Source organism: Struthio camelus, chromosome 7 (assembly GCF_040807025.1).
Source record: "Struthio camelus isolate bStrCam1 chromosome 7, bStrCam1.hap1, whole genome shotgun sequence".
NCBI classification, from domain to species: Eukaryota; Metazoa; Chordata; class Aves; order Struthioniformes; family Struthionidae; genus Struthio; species Struthio camelus.
This window is the reverse complement of record NC_090948.1, coordinates 11,206,373-11,233,493: the sequence shown is the minus strand read 5'-3', so window position 1 is coordinate 11,233,493 and position 27,121 is coordinate 11,206,373. Positions and strand designations below refer to the sequence as shown.

Genomic DNA, 27,121 nt, shown 5'->3' with positions numbered 1-27,121 from the left:
GAAGTTTTAGCATAGTTTTTGATTTACCACTTGACTTGGAAAATATCAAAACCAGAATTTAGTAAGTTGTTCTTTAGTGCAAGCTTTGTCTCTTCATAAGTCTCCTCAGAAAAATAGCTTTGTTAGTTCCTTGTATACCCAGTTGGCAAAGGTTAAGATGACTGACCTTCATGCCTTCATTCCGCAGATTTCTTACAATTCCAACTCTGAACCGTAACATATAAAATTCTCTGATTAAGAGTAATATGTAAATGACACAAGCTAAATTCAAAATCCATGGAGAAAGGAAGTGGCAATTGAAAGGGATGGTTCAGTGCTTGTAGACAATCAAAATAATGTATAAAAAAAAGGAAAGAAAGAAAAGAAACAACCAAACCCAAGTCCCCCCAGGAAGGGCCCTGCGACATGAGCTGTAACGAATATTCTGCATATGTCTCCATTTTGTCAAATCTCATTAAAGGGGTTTCTTGCTTTATGTCAATTGAGCTGTCCAAAAATCATTCATCATTTTAGTGTAAAAAAAAAACATGCCGTTATTTAAATAATATCATATTAATGTTAAAGTTCAGCTGTCATTTAATAGTATGGCTTAATCAGACATAGCATTTAGGAAAAATAGTTTTTTCGGGCTTTACTTGGCTTTCAGGTTGGCAGATTCAAATAAGGATTTATGGGTTTCTAAACCAATGTATTCTTTCCATGTTTATGCTTGAGGTACCTCAGCCTTTTTTACAGCACCCTGTAGTCTGTTATTTTCAATAAAATAAAGTATCTCCTCATATTGTGTTTGAATACATTTGCAAGTAATTTAGAGAAGCTGAAACAAAAACATATGCTGTAACCTTTGACTTTGTTTTGTATTTGGGAGTCACAGTTAGGAGTCCTAGTTTACAAGTGTTCCATAAGCCAACTGAAAAATACAATCTTTCTGGAAATGTACTTGGGTTCTTATTTTCAGACAAGAGGATTATGCAGTCAAGCACCAGCATGGCATGTTTCTGTATGTCAGAAGGGCACTGGATTTCCTTTTTCTATGGCAAAATTGCTAAGCTAAGTCACCCATCTGGATGAAAGGCACATTAGGATTTAGGTTCGGTTGAGATATTTAACTGATGTACGTGCAGAAAGAAATTCCTAGGCGTAGGTGCAGCTTGCAGTAGAAGATTTCCAGCACGTTATTTAAAAACATGCAATAGGCAGACTCCTCGGTGAATTTAATTTATTTCATGACTGTTGGGTAGAAATATCCAGCATTTTCCCAGCTTCAGCAGCTCTCAAATACTGTTCATTCACAAGAATAATCATAAAATACAAAGCCCAAGAAATCAGCACAAGTTAGATAATTCATGTAGAATATAAGAAAAATAATTACCGCAAATTGGCAGTTGTGTCCTAATTCTGCGTACTTCACTAAGTACCACACAATATTTCACTTTAATTAGTGGAACCAATAAAGAACAATGGTGAATGACTATACTTCACATAGTTATTATATGGAAAAGGTAATGTTAAGTCAAACATTGTTCAACTTAGTTGTGGAACTCACAAATACATTTGCAGATATTCTTGAAGTTTTATGCCAGACTAACCCTATGCATCAAATTAATGCCTAGCTACTTCTGGTTTTACTACCTGAGAAAGGTAAACCAGCATTTCTTTTGAATGGAGCCAAATATATTGGTTAGATATTTAGAAAGGCGGGATTCTTAATGAGGCCTAAATGCCCTGGTCATGTATTTGTGTGTGAAAATTATGCTTGTTCTAGAGGTGGGGAATAAAAGTGGGGACAGGCTTTGTGTGTTGGTGTAGCTCACTCAGGAAGTCCATAGTAGAATAAGGACAGATCTTCCTACCCTTGTTTGTTGCTCTAGCAACTTGAAGTAGCCAGGTTTATGTATCAGAATTTGTTATCTGCCAGTATTTTGGGTATTTGTTTAAGGAGATTTTTTAGAACAAATGTTTTAAAATGTTCTCACTTTGAAATGTCTTTTCCCTACCTTCTCAAATGTACATATTTTTCTGTACATAAACCTACTGAGACTCCTGTAAACTAGTATATTCCACTTATGGCACTTCATTACTAGGATGATATCAGCATGTTGATAGGAATTTGTGAAAGTCTGTCAAACCAGTGAAGGAAAGTACAGCAAAAATGGAACATTAATCATTTCCTTTTACATGTATCTAGAGCTCTGCACATCCTGACATATTTTATGACTTCCGTTTAAAATTGTGACACTATAATAGAAGCTCAGTATAGTTTCAATCACAGAATTTTCAAATAATAGATCCTAACATAAGGAAACGACATCTTCCACAGTCATCTGCGATGTTACCATCTAAGACATCTATCCCTTGGCCTCTACTCCACTATGAATTAGGGAGCGCACGGTGTGTTAGAAACAGGCAGAGGAGAATATTTTCTGAAACCTATTCTGTCTTTCAGAAATGAATATCTCTTTTGCCCATATCCTAAGCCAATAGCCTAGAAAAGCTTTTAAGAAAGGAATTTGGACAGTCTCCAAGCCACATACAGCCCAGTGGGAAGCAAACAAACGTAAAAGTAACCATGTAAAAATTTCAGTAAATTTGAATTTTTATCCCATTAGGAGATAAATTCCACCTATCCCCCCTGCAAACAGCAGTAAAATATTTTAGAAAAATATCTGCTGCCCTCCAGAATAACATTTTATTCTGTCTGGCTCAACAAGAATTTCTGATGCCAAAACTCTATCTTCTATCTCCAGATTTTCGTCTTCTAAGTTGTTATACTTGATGCATTGCAAAGCTCATGAACACATCTGCTCTTATAAAAGGGACTTTTAAAAATTTAATTTCAGATGGGACACAGCCACTAGCTCCAGCTGATGGAAATGAAACAATAAGTATTCAGCTCTCAGGTGATAAATTATATGACCTGCCAACATCTGCATGACCACTGTGACTACAACTAGAACCAGGGAATGCCTCCCCCTCCATGCTAATTGTGTTCAAGCTTCTTCAGGCTTCTTTCTAGGAAAATTCTGGTAGTCCAACGTCCTACATTGCTTGTAGTCAAACTTCCTTGTACCTTTGCACTCCAAAGGTTTCTGGTCACCACAGTTATTTTTCAACATTTCAGAGAGACATAGGATAATTTAGATCAGAAGGGACCTCTAGAGATCATCTAGTCCAACCTCCTGCTCAAAGCAGATCTAATCAGGTCAGGGTGCTCAGGGGCTTGTCTGTTTAAGTCTTCAACATCTCCAAGGTTGGAGAGTCTGCAGCCTCTGGGCAACCTGTTCCAGTAGTTGATCACCCTCACAGTTAAGAAATTATTCCAGGTATCTAACTGAAATTTTTCCATGGTGCAGCTTGTGTCCATTGCCTCTAATTCTAAGCATAATTGATTGAAAACATAAGTATTTTAAAATCCAGCTTTGGGGTTCGGACTTGGATTGCACTTGTTCCTAGCAGTTCTCAAATGACTTCAGCTGATGTGAAAAGGCTTCAGTGGTCATAAGACAGAGATAAAATTCTGTGTAAGGAAATTCTGTAAACAAACTGCAAGACGCTCCACCTCCATCCATTGACCTGGTGGGATGGTGAGGCAACAGTGGATGCATAAGGAATTTTTTGCTTTCTCACACTTTGTTTCTGTAAAAAGTTAATTATAGTCTGTTCTGCCTTCTTTCTTGGCTGCCAAACCCACATTTCCATATACAGAACAACAGCAGGCAAGACAGTCATGTCTCTGTTGAGACAAACTGAAACAAATAGTGAAAGTGTTATCACTTTCTTCCTTATTTCCTTACCAATCTCTTTTTCCATCTCAAAAGATCCATAACAATAAAATTTTTTTCTGAGCTAAAGCCTACTTCAATATCAGTCATGCAAAGCCGTAACTTTTGAGTTTTCTTGTGGAAGATCTTCCTGTAGCAGATACTGAGAGAAGCTTAACATGCAGTTAGATTTGCCTTGTTTTTATGCTAATAGAGAAATTCCTCTTTCCAGCAGGAACTTTACATGTTTGGTCTCAAGCCAAAAGGACTTTGAGTAGAAATTGTTTCAACAGCTTTTTGGTACACAAATATATTTCTATTTTTACCTCAAGATGTATTTCTACTCTGAAAAATGATTGAAATGACAAATCCTTTTGCAACGTGTCTGTTCCGTGTTGAACATATACAGCTGCAGCTGTTTACTCCAGTAATTTAGGTCTTGATTCAGAAAAACATTTAAGCATATGGTTAACTTAAACTAGAGGAGGAATTCCCTTAACTTCAGGAGGACTGAATAAGGGGGGAGTAAGTGACAGAATGATTCTTGGTCATCTTGTGGAGCCGCACAGCTTTTGCTGTGCTCCTTGCTCAAGGCCTGTCTGTAGCATTTCTATTTTTAAATGGGAACCATAAAATATATATGATATATTTAAGTGTTTGTTACTGTCAGTGGAAGTGCTAACTGTATTTTTTCAATTTTCTGACTTTTAGGTTTTTAATATAGTTATTTGATTACTATATTATTGTATATGTTTGTGTTTTGATATGCAAGTAATCTTTATCAATTATGGAGAGTTCGGTCCTTTCAAAATGAAACTGCTAAGTTTTGTGGCAGTGTTAATCACAAGGTAGTCTTTAGATAAGGAACACATAGCTTGTTATTCCAGAATAAATCTAAGCATTAATTAGTAGTGGCCATTCTTCACTTTTTCCCCAACTTTAAAAAGAAACCTTGTGTCTTTGTCGAAGCGATGGACAAAACATCTGGAAAACGTAAATGTAATGTCAGCAAAATTCTTAAGAGTAAACATTCTTCATCATTAGGAATCCAACCAGAAAACATGTAAACTTTTGAGACATTACAAATAAAGGGATACACTTATCTTGGGACTAGAGAAGTGACCAAAAGGTCTGAACAGTGAGAATTTTAAAATAAGTGTGGGACAGTGTGCATTCCCTATTCCTGATTTAGATATGACGTGATCTTTCATATGTAGGATGCATGTCTTTAATAATCAGTTGAAAGCCATTTTCTAAATCTTGTGTCTCTTTCTTGGACAGTGTTCTGTATGTTTGGAAATGACAAAATACTTTTGGAAAGTGATATTCTACTTTCATTCAGGGTTAGAGATACTTTCATTTTGTACATCATAGAAGCATATATATAACCACCACAGCTACTGAAAGCAGTGGAGGTGGAGAATTCCCAGCAATATTTTAAAGGTACTGAATGCCTCACAGAATAGGACCAACTTCAACATTGCAAGCATGCAGTTGTGATTAATTTAATGCCACCCCATTCTTTGCAAACCTTCAGTTCCAATAGTCTAAGTGATGCAGAGTTAAGTTTACTCCAAACCTGGAAAAAAGAGGAGCATGGTGGTTGATCTTTACATTGTAATAACGAAAGTGCATAGAATAAAATAAAGACTGTGCTGTAATCTCGTTACACCTGGGCAAAATCTTAGAAGGACATATCCTTCATTCACTGAGGTTGAATCATTTGTGTTGGAGCCTTGTTTTATTTTTCGGATTGTTGGAAAGCTTTTCCCATGTGTCAGGCTGCCTACACTAAGTCCATTATGAGCAAGGCTCTCAGCATTCTTCAGACAATGTTTCTAATTCTCTTTTTTTCATTTCTTTTTTAAATATACAATGGCCTTTGTTCTGTCCTTTCCATTCCCTCTTTTGCATCATCTGGAATTACTATCTCATTTGCCCCCCTCCATCTATTTGTGTCAAGCTGAACAGCTGGAAAGGACATTATCTAAAGCACGGTTGTATTTCTGCAGGAAAGCAGGGTCCCAATGGATAGTTGTCCAGGCTAGTCCTAGACTGCATACACCGGGAATGTAAAGCATCATAATAGGCATGTAAAGCATCATAAATTTCATATAACCCTTTGTGATTGTTCTCTGTATTGAGATACGTTTACTATCACTAAGCAGCTAGAGCCTGAAAAGGTTTACAGTACTTGGTGTCATGAGTGAAAAAAGAGCATTTCGTAGTCAGCATTGTCATGTCTGAACTGCAATACATGTCCCATCATGTGCTTTCATGAGAAGGCACGGCTCGTATCAGCAAGTCAGTGCAGTGCTTTCTTGCAGTAGTTCCAGGTAGATTTTAGATTTAGAGTTTAGTTTAATTCTCTCTGACATGATATTCAGGAATAGTGAATGTTGCAAAAATATTTTGAATGTGGTTAGATTGTTTACGTGATGCAGGGTGAAGTAGGGATCCCATTAGTGTAAGCTGACGTTGGTAATTGCAGAAATAATTGGAAACAACTATTTGTGGGTGTGTGGGGAGGTGGGTGTTTGTTGTAGTTGTGCAGAGAAGGCTGTAAATGATGACTCTGTGAGAAATCAACAGCTAAGGAAAAACAGGATCACTTAGAATTTGTTACAGATAAATTAGTGCTGCTGTGGGACAACTCTTGAGAAGTCAATGAAGTCAGACTTCTTAAGGCCAACAGTAAATTAAGGATCGTGTTCTTCTTGACACCACTCACACTATAACTGTTGCAGAACAGTATGTGCCTCATTTTGCACATTCCATTTGCTATAGAGTCTTTCAAACCATTAATTTATAAATGTAGTTTTCTCATCACAGCTCTGCATGATATCTTGCTACACAGTCATTTCATTTTAATCCACAAATTTTCCCAAAGAGAAATAGAATCACCTTGGAACCTCAGAGAAGTTCATCCCTTTGTCTTAAGGCAGGATCGGCTATGCCGGCATCAGTCCTGATGGATGTTTGTCTGGCCTGTTCTCCACTGATGAACGTTCCTTATTTCCTCAACCATCCATTCCATGTTTTTCCTAATGTTTAGCCCAGCCTTTTTTCCTGGATGGACAGAGAGCTTTTATGTGCTTGTGCATTTGAAGAGATTTCGGTGCTCTATCATGGCACTGCAATAACTTCTGCTGTGGAAACTAATTTCTGCTGCACTTTTCAAGAATTAGAGAACATGAGTGAGAGTGTACAGAATTAAATTATAATTTCCAGTTTTCATCAACCAAGCCTTTTGATGGGATTTTAAAGTGTAAAATTGGAAGAATTTGATAGTGTTCTAATGGGCAATTTCTAGAATTTCAGCCTTTCCAAACAGTAGCTTCATGTGTACGTGTCAGAGAGCTTTACAAATACAGACACCAAAATTAAATCACTCTTATGCTGTTGTATGTCAGGATTAAAACTAGACTATAGACTGATTTGGCTAAAAGTAACATTTGAAACTTAAATGGGATTGACAAAATACAGGAAGTTAACTTTTTGTGGCACTTCTAAGTTTTTTAAGAAAAAGGCTGTAATATTGTCAAATCTCAGAATTTTTTTATTTTCTCCCTTCTGGTCTGAAATTTGGCTATATGCAAGAATATGCAAGAGATTAAGTGCTCAACATCTGGAGCAGAGGGAAACTCAGAATTTGCTGAGTACAATTTTTCTTCAAGTCAATCACAAAAATTCTATGACAAAATCCATGACCTAAACTTGCAAGTCTTGTGGGTGTGTGGGGGAGGTGGGTATTTGTTGTAGTTTTGCAAAGAAGGCTGTAAATGATGACTCTGTGAGAAATCAACAGCTAAGGAAAAACAGGATCACTTAGAATTTGTTACAGATAAATTAGTGCTGCTGTGGGACAAGAGCAAAACTGAGGGAAAATTTATATCCTTGCATAGCATGTAATTATGTTGTACTGGACCTTTTAAACTCCACGGAAGAAATGTTCACACATCGCTAACCTGCTGAGCATCTGTCTGAAGAATAACAAAGTCATGAATTAGAAAGTGCGGTCTTACAATGAGAGATTGTTTAGTCTGCTTGGTGGTAGGGAGAAAGAAAATGTGCTAATTTTGGCTGGCTCTTGTATTTCAAAAAATGTGGAAGATTTAGGCCTGATCAAGAAAGCAAATAAAAGCCAGTGTAGAAATTGAACAAAATTGGAAGGACAGAGAAAGAACAGTTTTCCCATAAACACTGAGATTTATGCTCTCTACAGTATTTTTGTAACTGCAGTAATACACGGAAAAACACTGGAATTGCTGCAGACTTGTATTTAGAGTAATAAAAACAAAGGAGAAACTCTTGCAACCTGCTTGCTTCAGACAAACTTTTACATGTTAAGTGCTAATGCTCCTTTTGTCTTAGAATCAGGATTAAAACTGAAATTGTAAGAGCAGTTTATTAATTGCTCTCTTTTGGAATAACTTAAAAATTAATCAATGAATTTGAACAATCTAAAGCTATAATTTATTAGAATTATTTTAGTAAGTTAGACCATCTTTGCTGCTGGAAATTTCATGGGCTGGTGGGCTGGCTGAAGATGTATGCTGAAAATGGCATGGGGCAACAGATTGCTGTAAAGAAGGGTTTGATTCATATATTGACTTTTAGATAAGCATGTTTTGGATTTTCTTGCTATGGTACTTTAAATGTCGTCCACTTGTATATTCTGAGGAATTGTGGGTGTACACAGTTGTGTAGGTAAGTAGTATTAACGCTCTCCAACTTAAAAAGGTAGCAGAGGAGTTTTTCACTGACTATTTGTTTGCCTTCTGCAAATATTAACCTTTTTTTCTGTGAATGTTAACATGGCTTAGCTTGCAGGATTCACTATGTAGCATTTATTACCTTAGAGCTTTTGTTTAGCTTGAACTTTGCTGTATTAACTAAGCTGTATCCCAAAAGGTTATTGTAGCGTTTGCAAGTTAGAACAGAGGTCTTCATCTCGTTCCATTCAGATCTGCCGATAGCTTAAGAGTATAACAGCAACAAATAAATTTTCTCCTTGAATAAAAATTGCTTCTAAAAATTATTTTTGCACTGACTCCCTCCCAACTCCTGATAGACTAATGCTTGTGCAAGCAAAAAAGCACTTGTGTATTTCTGTGGCACACTTCTCACGGCTGAAAATAACACATATAAGCAGAGGATTGTTTGAGAAACATGGTTCTCAGCGTTCCCAGTCTTGCCTAGATATTGGGAAGCATATGGTCTACTTTATCCATGCAGGGAAACTTCCTTGCTGCGTTCTGTCACCACTATATTTTTCAAATGCAATTTTCAGTGTGAATGGCACACGTGTTGATTGTGAAGGTAACATTCTTTCAGTACAGCCTTAAGCTAATTACTCTTAGTGGCAGTGGGGCTTTGTACCTCATTTGTGAATGGCTATTTATACTATTACATCAGTACAAAGCAATGTTTCACATTACCAGTTTACCAGACTATTACACCATTGTGTTTTAATCCACTATAGGTGGATGGAGAATATGAGCCATCTGTTTTATTTAATTGTATGATCAGTAAACAATATATGCACTTTACACATTTGGTCATTAAAGATGCCCATATTGTTGAACACTGTATTTATATTGTAAATTGGTGTATTCACACATCAGCTCTTTCTGGTTTAAAAGGCTTGCTGTGTTCATACGATGGCACAAAGCAAGCTCAGTAACTGCTCGAACCCAGTGCAGGTGGTTGAGCTGGTTGCCACACAGATCAAAAGTCAAACAACTGTGAATCTTCCTTTGAAATAGCAGTTAGTGAGACAAAGCTGGTCTTATCTCCACAAACAAGAAAGAGTTGTAGATATGCATCATGAAGTTATGAGAACAAAAGAGGGTTTCATAATCACTCAGTATCAGAAAATCCAGTACTGCACACTTTTGTGAAGACATCATTGCAATATAAAGACCATCTTATTTTATTGGAGAAAAGTAGAGGAGTGAGCCTGAATTATTAAATGTGAGAATATTAAGTGATTTCAAAACTTTGGAGACAGAAAGTTGCCCTTCTCTCACAGCCAGTTTAGTTTTATTTTCATCAATGCATCAGCAGAATAAGACAACCACCACCAACAAGAACCCATCTGATTTAAAGGACAGAGGTGAATGGGTGTTTTTACGTGAGTTAGAAACAAAGGAAATTGCTTGAGGTTGCAATTTCCCGAGAGTATCCTTGGCGGTTACCAAGATAAGTAACCACCAAAATACATTAGAAGTTGATTGATAAGTAGAATCTTCTGATTTGGTAGCATGTTTTTAAGAAGATGGAAGGTAGCACAGTTCCATGTCAAAATTAAAACAGTAATGTTCATATTACTGTTTTCCTTCTCAGCTTGTGCTTATGCCTAGAACATAAGGTATTTATTGGAGCAATGAGTTCCCACAATTGCCTGTAGACTGCATTTGAGCCTGGCTGAAGTGCTCACTGACTCCCCCAGTGACACTATCTCTCTCTGTTGTCTGTGCTTGGACCCTAGGCCCTTACCTGTGGTTCACACTTCCATGAGATGTCTAACAGCCTAAAGTCAACAGTGCGAGAATGCAATATGGCATGTGTTGGCAATGCTCCACTCACTCCCATGGAGCTATATTTATTTAGAGCAGCTGTGGATCTAACCCATAAACACAAAGGCCAGACTTGCCTAGTCCTGCATCCGTTTTGGAGAGACAATTTGCTGTAAAAAAAAAAAAAAAGTATAACAGTACCTCAAAGCCATGGTCTGTCAGCTGTACCCTGTGATGAACTCTGTGCAGAAGGGGGGATTTTCTACATTTAGTTCCATTTAGTATTCAGACTAGTAAATTTTTGTTATATTAATTTAACAGGCATCCGTAATTTATATAGGTTTAGCTAGTTTTGGTGTCATGGATGTCACATATTTGTTTCCTCAAAGCTGGAACAGATGACTGCTTCCAGATAACTTTTTTGGGTGGGAATCCATTTTGAGCAAAACTGATTATTGTATCCCAGTATTTTTTTTGTCAGTTTTATAAGGAAGTGCAATAAAGTTTATTACTCGTCTGCTAGGTGAGGGTTTGCCTGGCATCACCAGGAGGCAGTGGACCAAAAGGACTCCTGGAAGTGGTAGAGCCAAAAGTAAGCTTTCAGGTCCCAAAGGATGAAGCAGGCCTCCAGCGCTTGGCAGCACACAGCAGGTCAGCAGTGATGGGCCTGCTAGCAAAGGTGGAGCTGTGTCTGCCATGTATTTGGCCCAGTTCGAGGTCATCGTGTAAAGCAGTATGATGTCTGTCAGGATGAGCTCCTACTCATTTCTTGTTGTATGCGCTTATATAAAAACCTAGTGGGGAAGAGTTATGTCAATACCTAAGAGACTGAGATTTCAGTTTTGTTTATTGTTCCTTCATAATGCAGCTGTACTCCAAGGCGCTAACTATATGGTCTGTACACAAAGTTTGTATATTAATAAGATGTGTGTTGGCTTTCCACTTAGTGTTACAAACATGAAGACATAGCTTTCTAGGTCTTTAAATCTGTTTCAAGGGCAGGCTATGGATAGGATTTTTTTTTTATCTTAGGGAGAGGGGAAAGAAGGATGTTTATTTACTAATTTTTTTATGCTGCCTCCAATTTTAGAGGTGAAGTATTTTCAAGTGTATGAATGAAGAGAAGATAAAAAAAATCTCATTTTATAAGCCATTATATATGCTTTCAAAATATACAATATTTTCTTGGTTAGAATATTTAAAATAGAATATAACTCAGACCTAGCCCTTTTATAAGCTTTTCGTATCTGCATTTCATGTAAGTTAAACATGAGTGTATGTTAAACATTTGCATTTTTCCATATGTTTCACGATATATTGCATTCTAATTTTTTGAAATTGTGTCATTAACATATTTCTAATCTTGTAAAGATGTTGAGATTTTTTTTGTCCTGTCCTGATCTGGGAAGAACCCAGAATCAGAAACTTGTCTGCTAACATTTGAATCCTAGCTTTGTCTTAGGTATATCTTGGGTAGCAGTGGACACATCTGTTTTTGTGCATCTCTAGAATGAGGATAATGTTCCATATCTCAGCAAAGTATTCCAAGGGCAAATTCTCATTAATCCGTGCATGGTCCTCACATGACAACCTGATGAGAGTTTGTGAATGATGGACTAACTGGTAGCAGTGTCTGTCCTGGTTTGGAGTTGTGGCTTAGATGGATTTAAAGAGGATGAAAGAGAAGCATGGGAAGAATTTAATCCAGAGGGGTCTGGAGTATCTGATTTCCCATAACAGTCCTTTCCCAAGAAGTGATCTTCTTAACTGCTGAACACAGACATGAGAACAAGGAAGTATCAAGTCTTTGGTGTCTTCTTCAGATAATACAGCTCTGAGGTACTGCAGGTAACAGACTCATCTGCCCTGTGCTGACATTTTTGGTGTACTGTGGATAGAAAAGAGTATCTGTGTGGGTTCAGCAAATACAGTTAATGCATCACTGGAGACATGAGGATTAAGTGTATATATAGAAGGGTAGCAGTGTTAAACTTGATGTGCTAGCCCAGGCAACTGCTTCCTCCTAATCAATCTCTCCTTACTGCTTCTGTCAGAAATGATGTTCTTATAATCACTGTGGACTGTGGTGTATTATTGCTGGCTGCTGTTAAACAGCAGCTACACTTCTCTGGTGGCTTAAAGCCTATGGTTGTTGCAAACATGCGTAAGATACTTTAGGGTTCCTTAGAGAACAGAGGAATCCCTGCAAACGCAATATCTGATGGCATACTATCATAGTGTTGTGGTTTTATTGCTGAGAGAAGGTATGGAGGAAAGATATGTAGACTCAGAGGTACAGGTTGACAGTCACTTACTTCCCCTGGCCAAATTTATCTCCTAGATCTATTCCCTTTTCCGCCTTCACCTCTCGGCTTGGGGCGAGGGGGACGTTGTTTGTTATTGAACCTGAACAGGGAAAGCCATAAAGATAATCTAGGAATGCATAAAAATTCTATCTCATATGTAGTAACTTGATGACCAAAAACTTACTGGTAATCCATGGACATTCCAGTGTTTTTCTGTTCAACTTTTAATTAAGGAGACAATAAACATGTGACTTTGAATTGCATTTTATTGAAACATCCTGTGACATGTAGCTGCTCTTAGTTGTCAGTTTAGAAGAGAGTTCATGTAGCAGTCACATGCTGAAAGTTAGGGTGAAATGGAGATTGGATGAGAAAGCTGGTAATTATACTGTAGAAGACACTCTTCATGAAAAATATTTTTTATAGAACACCTCTTGAGCTAATGCACTTGGTTGGTCATATTTTAACAGTCGTCTTTGAATTATTGATGATTTATTAAAGCTCTACCAGCAAGCAGTGGGAGAATGAAATTCCCACATGCCAGTTCCTTCAGTTGATTCCTCTTTGAGGAATCTAAGTGATCAAATGAGATGAGCCATTTATAATTCTTCAAGCGGGAATTGTTCACAAGCACAGTTATTTCTCAGTAAATTCCCAGTGTTCTATTTGGAATAAGATGGAGTGCTTAGAATTGTAAGATATACATGTGTGATGTTAAGTGTATTGCAGAATTGTTGTTATAATAAACTACATAAAGCTCGTTAGCAGTGTTCCAGATGCTTAGCAGTCAGCTAAGGAAATAGAGACCCTGCCTCAGAGATGCACACTGTAAAGAGACATCATGTAGGTGGGGTAAGAAATGTTGAATGTTCCCAAAGAAAAGGTAGTGCAGCAGAACTTCTATCATCTTCTGTTTTAGGTAGTGATTTTTGTATGCTTATAATTCTGTTCATTGAAATGAATGAAAAGCCTGTGCCCAATGGTCATTCCTTGCCTCTGAGAGGAGGAGCAGGTGCTCAAGATACCAGAGAAGAGCTCTTTTAAAAATGCAGAGACTAGCTTATAGTGGAAATCCTGTTTTGTCTTCTTGCTCCGTTAACCCAGTTCAGTACAGGTTTTATAGGAAAACATTACAATGTCTGACCTGAATACTAGAGATTGGTTGGCAAGACTATGAAACCTGGCCCTCCTCTCTAAACTGTTAAGTTTTAAGACTGATTTTAGTTTGAGACCTCTGTAGCCCCCTTTCTTTGATCCAGGGTCTGAGAATATGTAAACATTGTTTGAACAAATGGACTCCCTTGGGAGAAGGAAGGAGAGAGGTGGCCCTGGGGAACGTCACCTCACATGGAAAGCCACCAGGCCGTAATATGATGGCTTTCATGCTAGGGATCCTCTATGTCCTGTGCTGTTCCTTATTTGACTTTTCTTTTATTTCAGTGTTAATTGTCCTTAGCATTTTTTTTCCTAAAAGCATCTGGGGAATAGTAGTTTATTGCATATTGTTGTATTTTTCTAAAGGAGTTGCGCAAGCTTGAAACCTAGTCCTTGAAATCTTTCCTTCTAGGGAGAGCTTGAGATAAATACTGCTTATGCTTAGTGGGAGTGGGTCTCTACTTTTTGGTCATCCATGTCTAAATCTTGAGTAATACTTAAGGGAAAATGTTCTCAAAACATTCCTTAGATGATTATTAGATTATATTTTGTGTTTGATAACAACTGGAAAATTGTGTAAATATTTGCTTAACATCCCACCCCTAACGCAATTTATTTCCTCTTTGGCCTTCAACCCTCTTGCTCAGTGAAATGAGATCAGTCACTTTCTGTTTATGTTCAGTTTCACTTTGCAGTTTTCACCTATGTGTAGTGCAATGCTGTTGAGTTTGGGAAAGCACCGCAGGGGAATATTTAGGTAATACAGGGGGAATAAATAAGTAGGAGAGAAAAAATCTTTAAAAATTTTTTCTAGGCTCTTGCACATTTTAGAAATCAATAAATGCTAAGGTTATACTACTTGCAAGTGACATGCTAATAAACTAGTGGTAGTAGAAATTTGAAAAAAAAAATCCAGATCTGCTTTTCTATAAATTGTTTTTCACATAGTAAGAGCAGTTCACACATACTGTGTTCCTGTGACTACTGTTCAAACCAGCCTTTGGGAAAAGTGAATATGTGTAAGGTATCTCCAATATCACTTACACTTACAAGAGGAAATTACTGTTGCATCTGAGACACTCCATGGTGGTGGAGATTTTTGGGAAGTGCTGATTTTTTCGCAGTGGTCACAGTCCAGATTCACACAGGTCAACTGTTGTTTGGCTGTTTGCTCTTCTCTGAATTTTGCATTTTGGATTAATTCAGAGTTGAGTTTCAAAAGCATGGACATCGAACAAATGCTAGATCATAGTTAGAGCTTGCCTGGATGTGAAGAGGGCTTTAGGGGAACATTGTGTTGTGGAAGAAAAACCATCAGACTCAGTAAATTGATTTAAAAGACTGAGGATGCTTCTCTGTGCCTACCAATGTTGAAACATTTCTGTCATACACTGCAAAATGGCTGTTTCAGATGTAAGAAATGCTGGAGCTTCTCTTGAGTCCTTTTTCCTCTCGCACCATGACTTTGTAATTAAAAAATGATTTTTTCTTTCCTTTTGTTTTGTTGTTGTTGTTGGTTTTTGTTCTCAGTGTATTACTTTTTTGTTAATGTGTAGCAGCTGATTTTTTCCTCTGTTGACTCACTTGGGCGCAGAAACAAACCTCCTTTCAAGGTACAGTGTTGTTGTTGATTATTGTAATGGGAGATCATCTGTGTGGTAAGGCAGCTCTCTCCAGCTTCTTTCTGGAGAAAAAAAGGGATGCATTTTAGTCCAAGGTAAAATCCTTCCCTCTCTGATGTGGATGGACTCACAAAGTGGGTAGGCAGACAGGACTGTCTCCTCACTGCTCTCGGGAAGACTTGGCTTTCAAGAGCTGCCAACTTTCCTTCTTCCATGTGTGATCAGCACTTTGTGCTTTCTGCAAAGTTACAATTGATATTAACTGCTCCTTTAGGGGTTAACAGGCAAGTTTGCTTCTCCAAAAGCTCCGTTTTCCTTCTTTTTGCTAGCTTATCCCATCTTGCCTTCCCAGGCTGAGTTGCATGCCTTGCAGGAGACTTGTGCTTTCTTTCCATCCTTCTCTGTGGATTTCATAGAGTGTCAGGCTGTGGTGGTTTTATTACTTTTGACAAACACCTTCACTTAGAATTGCAATGTGGTTGCCCTTAATAAAAAAAAAAAAAAAAGAAAGAAAAAAAAGGCTTTGTTTCATCCTTCCTCTTTATGAACTAGAGTCATAATGCATAAAAGCTCAGTGTAAATTCACAATGGCACTTTGTCCTCTTTCACATCACTCGCCAAATAACTACTGTTGTGGCAACAACTGTAACCAGGCATGGTGTCAGATAGTTTTGCCATAATATGACTGGGTGCCAAAAATTTTAATATAATATGAAACACACTCCCAGGCAGTGCAATGAGGCATCTGATTATTAAATTCCTTGAAATGTCATCTGAATCTTTTTTTGCATCAGCTCAGGTCTCAGAACAGGACAGTGTTGTGATTAAAAGAAAAAGAACAGAAAATTCCCTCGTTATAGTAAACATTTCCAAGAAAACTCTCACCGTGAAGCACACGATTCTGCTCTGCTTACACAGGCAGCCACAGCAAAAGCAAAGGCTTTGTGAAGGCTATAGGGGTGGAGGTTGTAAGTGTGGCTACCATTTATTTGCTGCCCTTTCCTATAGCACTTTCTCCACAACCAGACACAATAAATGCTATTTATTTTTAGATTTCTTCTTCTCAGCTACTAATAAAAGCTAAGAGATAGGAACCTGTTGAAGCATTTGTTTTTAATACGTTGCTTACATTGTGCTCCACAGTATGGTTTTCAGCATTATTGTTAATGATTGAAGCATTAGCATTTAATTGTGTAAAGCAATTAAAAAGCTCAGTATTGCTACTTCTTTGGCTGAGTCCATTAATACAGCAAGCATTAGTAAGAAATATATCGAAGAACTTGAACAAGGCCGTAAATGTTCTGTGTGCAAAGAGCACCTAAAGCTTTTTTCTAGGACTTTAAGAAGTAGTGAAAAAAATAAAAAAAAAAAAAAAAAACTTGTGAGGTGAATAGATAAAAGACTTTCTTGGTTTAGTTATGTCAGCTTGGCTTTTTGCTATAATTGCTGGGGCTGTTTTTTTCCTAAAGAAGGAATGGATGCCAAGCTGAAGAGGTAATTTCTGAGCACTATTTCAAGATACTGTGAAAGTTCTGAAGTTTTCTTTAATAAGAAAAAAAACACTTCTCTAATGATGTCTGTTTATTGCATGTCGTTCTTCTGTATGCATTTTGGTGCAGCTGGCAGCAAGTACTTGAGAGAAACCCAGGGCTGAATGAACATCGAAGGGGAACCTGAGCAGCAGTACCTGCGTGCTATGTGCACCGATCCCTGTGGGTGCTGTCAGGCTCAAGCTGTAAGCGGTCCTTACCTTACATCACTGTGGATGAAATTGAAAGAGATGATTTGCACTTGATCCCAGGTGTCTTTTGAATCCAAGCAGGGAAAAGCTTCTAGCAGCATGAAGTTGAACTGGAGGTGTTGGTACTCCAAAGAAGTCTGGATGTCTCTCCACTTGCATCAGATTGGCTGACTGTGGGACTTTGTATGTACCTACCTTTCTTTGGACATCTTAGGAGTTACTCACACAGGAAAGATCCCTTTTTTTGCTGGCCTGTAAAAAGTCGTAACAGAGCTCTGTAGTTGTAGACTATTATTATATGCTCAAAGTTGAAAGAGTTTCTACTAGTGAGGGGCTTAAACTAAAACTCTAAATGTGGATATTTCTTAAATCTTGGAATCTGTATCCACATCTGAGTTTTGCAGCTTGTGTGTGCCAGTAGTGCATTAAGCCAGCATATGACATGGAAATTTCCCTTAAGCTTGGAGTATTCCACATCCAGGTGCAGATGCAACAAGGTTCTGCAGGCTTTGCTAGACAGTTTCCAAGGAAAAGAATTGTTTAATTTAATATAAAGTCAAACCCACTGTATATCTTTAAGTCTCTACTTTATGTGAGCAGAACAGAAGCAGCACAGGCAGAAATAATGTAGTGTTTCCCAAAATGATTTGTTTGACCCCTTAATTTGGGAAAAAGACCAACCTGAGGAAAAAGAAGCGAGTTCTATCTCCAGACCCGCGCGGGTCTTGGCTTCTCTAGTGATGCTGCAGTCATGACATTTTAAAAGGATACAGTTGTTTTCAGTCCAAAAGCAAGCTGATTCTTCATGCGTAGTTGACACTACTGTTTAGGCTGACGAGGGTAAATTTTAAGACAAACCACAGGAAATGGCTTGGAGAGGTGGAGGATATTAAGAAAATACTGTACTGCTGCTTTAGAAGTAAAATGAAACACATTGGACTCCGTTTTCCCATGCAATGTTTAAAGCCATAGTTTTGATAATTTTTTTTGAAAATATATCACAACTATTGAAAACAAATGTACTTCAAAACATATAGTTGTTTTTCGTAATATCAGAATAGGACAAGTGACATGAAAGTCCTCCTCTTCTCATGGAGGGCAGCTTGAGGTCTTGTGAATAAAACCTTCCTCTCCCCCTTCCTCTGTCCACCCACCCCCTGTTTTTGGCCTAATTGTGCCCCCTTGAAAGTACAAATTTTGAACGAGCTTTGAGAGTGAAAATTGTTCAGCTTCTTGTTTATGTTAGAGTCTGTTTTAACTGGGAAGTCAGACCAAGCAAAAGGATCAGAAATAGCACTTTTAATGCTGATGGACTGTATTCACTTTGGTATGTAGAGAATGGCAACAGCAGTCATTAGTATTGAGAGAGTTCTGTTCTTTCTCTGCCCCTGTTGCAAGATGAGCAAGAGCTGACCTTAACTTTTGTTTGTTTGTTCTCCTGTCAGGCTAAAGATTTTTCTTCTCCCCTTTGGAATGTTTTATTTTATTCTGTTTTTGTGAGAGGGGAAAATCAACTTTTGTAGAGGAAAAAGAAAAATCTTTCTCCTATATAAGAAACAGATGAACAAGACATAAGCTAACAGATTTTTTTTTAGCTTTCTACCTGTGAAAAAATACAGTATTTTTAGGGTGAGGGGTGACTGCGGAAAGCAATGATTGAACAAATAACTGCTTTAAGGCCAGTGCTAGAAATGCTTGCCAGTATAGTAATGTCAGTTGGAGGTGTGATTTTTGGCCACATGTGTGTATTGGCAAAACCCCTAGGATAGACATGGTTATACCAGGGAGAAAAAAAAAAAAAAAAGCTTTGGCTAGTATATCCTATTTTGCTTAGGGAGAGTATAAGCTATAACAACAAAAGCACTTTTTTTCTGCTGGTAAGTTGCAACTGCAATAGAAGCTAATGCCAGAATAATTATACTGCTGTGGTGGCAAACCTTTTTTATCGACTGCGCTTCTGAGTCTGGTACCCTAACATTAGCAACTGTGCTCCTTTTGTTGTTAATTTTAATAGCAGCAACATCTGAAGATGATTTGAGTGCCTTGGACTTTGTAGCATTGTAACGAGCTTGAATTTATAGATCTGCATTTCATTTGCTCGCCATACTTAAGAGAACTGCAGACAAAATCATACTGGACCCCATTCTTTGCATGCAAGATATTTCTTTACAGTTTGTTTTTAATGACGTTTTCGTAGCTAAAACTCATGTAAAAAGGCCAATGTACTTTACTGCTATCTAAAGCCTGAAGAGAGAAATTTCCTTTGGATTTATTTTCTGATTCATTACACAGCTGTTTAAAGTGAATTATGGTTCCTCTGATAAGTGTGACGTAGTCTGCATACCCAGCTTTTGCAGATCTTTCTAGCAGCTTTTTTCATAAATATTCATTGACATTCTAGGGAAGATGTCATTACATCATCAGACTGCATAGTCATACATTTGACAAAGCAGAACTTAAAGGAAAGCTTTCATTCTCTTTTATTTGCACTTTAGGATGAGAAAGGAGTTGATTTTTTAGGACCAGAACATGCTGTGCTAATCATATTCAATACATGAAACCAGAAGGGACAAATGCTGCAGGTCCCAGTTTCATATAACAAGAACGTTTCAGTTATTGTGTAATACCTCCAGAGTGTCCTCACTAAAACAAGGCAAAAACAACAGTGCTCTCAGTAATGTTAGTGAGTTAGACTGTGTCTACCCACAGCCATCTGCGCTGTGCGTGTCGTCCACCGATATTTCATGCAAGTTGACTTCTGTAAGAGCACCATCAACATTTGATCCATGATTGCACTTACTGCTAGACATTTTGTTCAGAGTACTAGGGCCTAGTTATACTTTGGTACAAGCAAGCATTGTGTTCGTTTTTATTGCTTTTACTTTAAATTATCTCTGACTTCATTGGGTGTAAAATTGGGAAAATGCTGAATGCTTTTGAAAATCCCACCCTTCAGTTGGTTGTGTTGTTTTTTTATAGTGGATCCAGAACTCAGTAATATGTACTGGCATAATATCTCACTGGAGCACAACAATGATTTTTTTGTGCTAATTTTTGACATTGCAAAACCACAGATAGTAATCTTGATGTTGGAAAAAAAAATTTAAACCAAACACTAGGTTAAGACCTATTAAAGTGATAATTTATGTGACTCTGGTGGAATAAGAGAATTAGGCATGTAGAGTTTCTGAGTACTCTCCTTTTTAAATTAGGCCCTTTTTATTTAAAAAAAATAGGAAGTGCTGAGGGAAGATTGAGGTGTAGTAAATGATGCCCACATCTGAAGCTGTCTTTTCAGTATGCCTGGTCTTTCAGTCTCACAACTTATCTTTTCCTAGGCTTATAAAGCACAAAATGACTTAAAATCAATAGTTTCTTTAGAATATTTGGACTTTCTGACATTTCATCTTCGTTGCTCTGTGACTTGGACAACAAACACTATGAGCTGAGTAGCCTCAGTTCGTTAATCTCTCCCTTGGGTGCATCCTTTCCTAGTTCAGCAAAAACACAAACAAAAATCTACTGCATGTGGTCAGTACTTAGTTTTCTCGAGCTCATGTGTCTTGTTGAGACCAGAATATTTTCTCTCCAAGACAAGCCCAACCTCTTACTCTTGGTAAGATTTCTCAGTTTTCATTCTGTATTTCAGCTGTTAACCCCTTTGGTGTTGCAGCTTCAAAACTCAACCAAAAAAAATAGTGGTATAATTTTCCTAGGGAAATATTCATGTTTAACTCTTTACTTGTTCAAATAACTGATCTGTATTTGTTCAAATGCAGAAACATCCCAAACAAACATACAAAACCCAAACAAACTAAAGAGCACCTAGCCAAAACCAAAAATGAAAATTTTCAGTCTCAAAGGTGCAAATTTCGGGAAGCTTTAGGTAATAAATTATAAACAGGAGATTAAAATGGAAACACTTATACATCTGAGTCTGCAGCCTCTGCTACCAGTGCCTTAAGTACTTTGGCTGAGAGCACTGCAAAATCTGAAGGACTGACTAAATTCTGGCATTTGCAGCCTCATTCACACTAGGGCTGGTAGCTAGCAACTTTCTCCCTACAAAATGACAGAGAGATAAGTCTCAGGTGGGAAGACAAGGGAACATACTCAGATATATGTCAATCCTCTGTTAAAAAAAGATCATTATATTCATAAAAATTAATAAATGAAAATTACATTTTGGCTTTTTCTCTTCTTACTTTATTTACACCTTTAGGCTTCACATTTTGATGGTCGCCTTCATACATGCAAGGTCCAAAACCTTTTTAATGCATATGAAAGCTAAACTTCTCAAACTATCAGGTGATTCCCAGAGCTTGAACTCCCAGGAGAAATAAATACCATGTGTCACTGAAGAAAATATCAAACTTTATTATTACTGGAAACACCTCTCAGAGCCCACATAGAGAGTTCCTCCAGTCTCTGGAGGACAAACACAGTCAACGCAGCTGTAACTCACCTATAGAAATCTAAATAAAATTTACACAAAAATAAAACTTGCTACAAATATTTATTCTTGGGGCACCTGCCAAGTGAAATTGTAGTATGGCAAAGGTTTGTCCTATGATATGCCACTTACCAGGAGAAAAAACAGCATGAAAGATCTGGGGCAAAACAATGGTTTCTGGAGAAACATTTAATTGAAAGCTTTTCCCTTAAAAATATCATCTTTCCAGAGATGCAGATGTGCATGCTAATCCTATAGGGATATTGGTATTTGGCCTCTAGGATTTTAAGAGTCCAGTTCCCAAGGTTAAAATATACAGAGAGCCAAATTTTATTTGAAACTATTATACAAGACAGATATGGAAGCTCATGGAGTATTACGTTGCAAATCACATATTAAAGAGAGACACATGGCTCTTGAGCTATAAAATGAGTAGGGAAAGGAGTGATATTTAAAAAATATCCTTAACCACTTGTTTTACTCATTAACCTGCTGTTCACAAAGCATTATTTGCAGCAGAAATGCCATTATAGGATTGTTTCTGAAAAGCAAACGAATATTTCGGACATTTTCACCGTTAACATAACTGTGTAACAATGGCAAAACAAATACTGATGGTGAGCAATGTTTCTATGAGTGAATGTGTTGAACAGCTGCCACTTTCCACCCTTGAGACTGCTGCGTATCTATGTTGGATGAAGTGATTCCTGTAGCAGTTTTGTAATACGCTTTGTGTTGCAGAGTGGGTGAAAGGGAATAGCTGAATCTATGATATTGGGCCTTAATCCAGGTTTCATCGAATCACTTGGGACTTCTGCTTTTGTCATGACAATGATATTGCTTATGAACAAGTATGAAGGTCTGAAAGTGACCCATGGCAAAACTCCTGACCCAGCACAGTACCTTAACATCAAGGCAGTATTCCCTTCTGCACTAACTCCCCCATACTGGGGCACTTTCATTCTGCTAAATGCTGACTGGCAAATGTGGTGTCCTATTTCTCTGAGTTCCTGTGACATAGTGTTCTCTGTACTTGCATCTTCTGAAAAGACTTGAGATGGTCTCAAATATTCACACTCGTGTGCTTCTGAGACTGTAGTTTCTTACCAAATTTATCAAGTTGTTGTATCTTTGAAAACAACTTTCTGAAGGATGTCAGAAGAATGACTTTAGTCAGATGTAAAATGTGTGTGTTAGTAAAATGTGTCATTCCTAAGGATATTAGTCTGCTCTGATGGTCATGATATTTTGTATCAGTGGGTTAAGTTCTATTAGCTACAGATGCAAGCAAACGTTCAGACTTGATATTTATTTCCCAAAACATATCTGAAGGTTTCATGTTTTGCAGAATGCAGTTAAGCCTAATGCATTTGGAAACATCCAGAAAGATATAATGAGTAGTTTTGGTTGTTTAAAAGAGCACCGTGTATTTATCCTTTGACTACAGTGTATTGTTAATACAATCTGTCAAACAGGCATTGGAGGTAAGCAGTTTTTGCTTCCTGAAAAACTGTTTGCATTTTGAGAGAGATGTGCATGTTTTCTTCCTTTCCCTCACTCCTTTCTTGGTGCCTCCCAGTAGTGTATAATATGCTGGTTAGGGCACTTCTTTGAGATATGGAAAATCCAGCTGCAGTCCCCACTTTTCTGGTTCAGATCAGGGCCTGGACTCCAAGTGTCCTAAGACCCAGCAAATGTTGCAGTACAAGGATTCCCAAACTTAGTGTGCTCAGTGTATTCAGTCACAGAAAATGACTTGCGCTAAATCACCAAGGTGGCAGCAGCGCCCAGCTCTACAGCAGTCCACCCACCCTCAGACAAAGATGGTAATCCTCTTTCTCTTGTGAAACAGTGGCAGCTCTCGGGTCTGTGCCAGCTTATGAACTGCCGTGGAAGTAAGGTTGTTGTTGATATTCATTGTCCAGAACAGTCCATCTTTATTTCTCCCAGAGCCAAAGCAGCAGTTTAAAAAACATAACAAATAATACCGTCATCCCAAGGTGAGTGATGTAATCTGATGATTTTACTTGGGAATTCTCCTTCTCCTTCTCTCTCTCTAGAAGCTGCATGCTGAGCTTCAGCCACGTTCTGCGAAGTTGGCGTGTACCCATGTTCCCAAATTTTGTGTGCTTCTGCTCTGTAGGAGAGGAACAGGAAAGAAAACCAAGTAGAAGCCTCAAAAAGAGATTCCCTATCTCCAAGATGGCAGTAAATGCAACTCCTGGAGAAAGCAAATATCAGAGAATCATAAAAATGTGTCTAGACCATGAAGTACAACCTGGGACCAATTAAATCAGTGGATGTCATAGACTTCAAGGTAGCTGTTGCCCTGGCTTGGGCCCGATCCCCAGGTGATTGTTTGGATCAACCCTGACACATGATGTCCCTGTCAGTGTGTAGGTCAGAGGTCTGTCCTCCGGCTCAGCAGGAACTTTGCCTGAGCAAAGTCCTTTTTTTAATGGCTGCCCAGCTTCCTAATGTGTGAGCTCTAGCTGTGTGTGTATGCATGCATGCTTTATAAAAGAAACTTTGGATAACTGACTGTTACTTGAAAGATCCAGAAGCAACTTGTCAGATGTCAAATAGGACGCTCGGTAGCTGTTCCGTGTGTGTAGCAGTACTCTCTTGCAGCTTTGTTCACAGGATGATACTGTAGCAGATCACAAAGTTGTTGAAGGGTTGCTTGTGCTTCCTAACCCTTCTGGATACAGAGGCATAACAGTTAACTCTTGGCTCTGAAGCTTACCTCTTCGTTAAAAATAAAATCTGCTTGAATGTCACCATTTTTGAAAGAGTTCTTCGGAGTTCAAACTAAATTATTTAGGGGATGGTGATAATCATTGGCCTTTAATTGAACTATGGTGCTTAAAATCTAGAAACAAGTTCATGATTGATCATTTAAGTTGATCAGAAATAAGATTCAAGTTGGGGCAATTAGACAATTGCTTCATTACTCAAGCTATCTAATGATGTTTCACTGATCTTTCACAAATGATAATATAGTAGCTGAACTGTATAGTTTAAGAATAAATTATTCTCATTTTAGTTAGTTGAAGAGTAACTTACTAAAATTGTTAATGGAAGTTATTCAAGACGTGCTGTCTAAATCCTTTCCAATTAGTGTTGAGGTCTTGAAGGGCCAGTCTTAGTTTTTTATTAATATGTTCAGTTTATTAATATATTTTTTGATATATGCATAGTGTGACTGTCTGGAACATCTAAAGATGTTGCATAATTATTATCCTTCTAATTTGTTTTACTTGGGTTCTACTCCTTAGTCTTGCTTAAAATTCAGAAACATTTCATACCTTAATAACTTAATAACTCATTAGAAAGCCATGACATGTACTTGAGGTTACCTCAAAGGCTATCCATATTTAACAGTAAACTTGAGATAATTCATTGACAGTTTGACTGTCATTGACCAGTTTAAATATTTAAGGTTGTGTTTTGACCTTTTACCTAACATTTAAACTATATGGAGAAACTGAAATAAAGATTGTATACAAAATAGGGGGCTTTATTAGATGGTTATGACATTAAGAAACAACAAAAAACCTGTACACTGATAATAGTATTGTATATACAATTTCTTAAATATACCCTTTTACAAAACGTTGTTTTGTTCTCTGTTTTAAATGCAAGTTTTCCTCTTTCTTATTAAAAATCCCTAATAAAAAAAAAACCTTCTACTTCCAATTTTGGACATATCTGTGGCCAACAAATTATAGCTTAAATAAGATAGAAATCAGATTTTTGAAAAACAGGACTAATTAAAAATGTTGTGTTGTATCATCTTTCATGCTTTTATTTTGCCACGTATGAAAATGGTTTATTTGGATACTTGAAGTGATATTTTCTTGGAACATCTTTACTGAGCTCTAATGTACAGAACCAAGTCTCAGGGAAAAAAGCACATCTTAGAATCAAAAATAAATTGGAAGGTATTAGAATGGCCTGTTTGGTTTGAACTTTTCACAGAATCACAGAATAGTTATTGTTGGAAGGGACCTCAGGAGATCATCTGGTCCAACCGCCCTACTCAAGCAGGGTAGCCTAGAACAGGTTGTCAAGGACCATGTCCAGTCGAGTTTTGAATATCTCCAAGGGTGGAGACTCCACAACCTCACTGAGCAACTGATTCCAATGTTCAACCACCCTCACAGTGTAGAAGTGTTTTTTTATGCTCGAGTGGAATTTCCTGTTTCAGCTTGTGCCCATCGCCTCTTGTCCTGCCACTGGGCACCACTGAAAAGAGTCTGCCCCTGTCCTCTTTACACCCTCCCTTCAGATGTTTATATATGTTGATAAGATACTCTTTGAGCCTTCTCTGCTCCAGGCTCAACAATTCCAGCTCTTTCAGCCTCTCCTTGTATGACACAGCTCCAATCCCTTAATTGTCTTTGTGGTGCTTTACTGAACTCACTCCAGGATGTCCATGTCTTTCCTGTACTGAGGAGCCCAGAACTGGACTTAGCACTCCAGATGTGTCTCACCAGAGCTGAGTAAAGGGGAAAGATCACCTCCCTCAACCTGCTGACATTTTCTTGAAGGACCTCCAATAACTGGGGTAGTCTTAAGCTTACCTGTGAAAATGCAGCGTGCCTTTAGTCTCAGGTCTTTCACACTTTTCTCCTAAGGTCAGCTGATGACTGTAAAGGTTTCTCTTGAGTAAAATAAATTGTAGCTTTGCACCCTGCCCTGCTGCATGTATGAATGACTCTGAAATACACTGTGTTAATGGATACACATGGTGTTTCTCTAGGTTGGTAATGTGCTAGATTGTTTCCCATTCTCTCCCTGTTGATGTCCATGAAATGTTTTATTTCAGTGAGCTCAAATGTGCATGCAGTTCTAGAAACAACATAAGCATATTTTAATTAGCTTATGTCATAAAAGGTAAGCTATCATAATGCATTTACAAGGATACTACAGATTTCCATTACCTTCCTGTTTTGATTTAACTTGATAACTGTATTTAAAAGGGCTCAGTGATAAGCTACCCATGCAGAAGGCTAATAACAAAGAAGGAAAGGAGGAAGGGCAGTATTTTATTCCTCAGTAAGGCTTCCTTATTGTTGGCCTTTGTGCAGACCACCTTCCTTGGGGTTACTACTGTCCTCTGCTATGTAGTCTTCCTTCCTTTTTAGTGTTTTCCAGTCTATGGATAGCAGAACTTGGTGCCTCAAGGGAGCATAAGACTGAATAGTGACTCCATAGCAATTTCTGATGTGCTTCAGAAGCACTGTCCCTCATGCAAGGCTGGAGGTAACTTTGAAAAATGTGGTTTCACATTCTTCTGTATCACAGCTGGCCTGTTACTACAGCATCTTAATACAGTGAAATCAGCTTGATCCACATTCTCCAGCTGTCCTTGTGAACAATTGATGACCCACAACCACAGAAAAACAGTGTTTTGAACTGACAGTTTGATGATAGATGCTTATTGTGCATGGGAAGTTTTGAGAATTAACAGTAATCTTTATGTAGTACATGCTGTGGCTTTATTATCTTCAGTTTGTTATTTTTGAGGCTTCACTTGAAAGAATGCATACATTTTCA

The 27,121-nt window shown here is 37.8% G+C and overlaps 1 protein-coding gene across 6 annotated transcripts in view; it reads left to right on the top strand.

Moving 5' to 3' along the window:
• VTI1A (vesicle transport through interaction with t-SNAREs 1A) overlaps positions 1-27,121 on the top strand; it is a 286,215-nt gene that overhangs the window by 177,393 nt on the left and 81,701 nt on the right. The window contains exon 9 of one of the 6 annotated variants that reach the window (XM_068949620.1): positions 16,985-17,174. The exons of the other annotated variants lie outside the window; for them this stretch is intronic. Within the exon in view, the coding sequence (XP_068805721.1) occupies positions 16,985-17,042 (58 nt within the window). The 3' untranslated portion in view covers positions 17,043-17,174. Of the gene's footprint in view, positions 1-16,984; positions 17,175-27,121 lie in introns of those variants that run through there. 6 annotated transcript variants of the gene reach the window in all.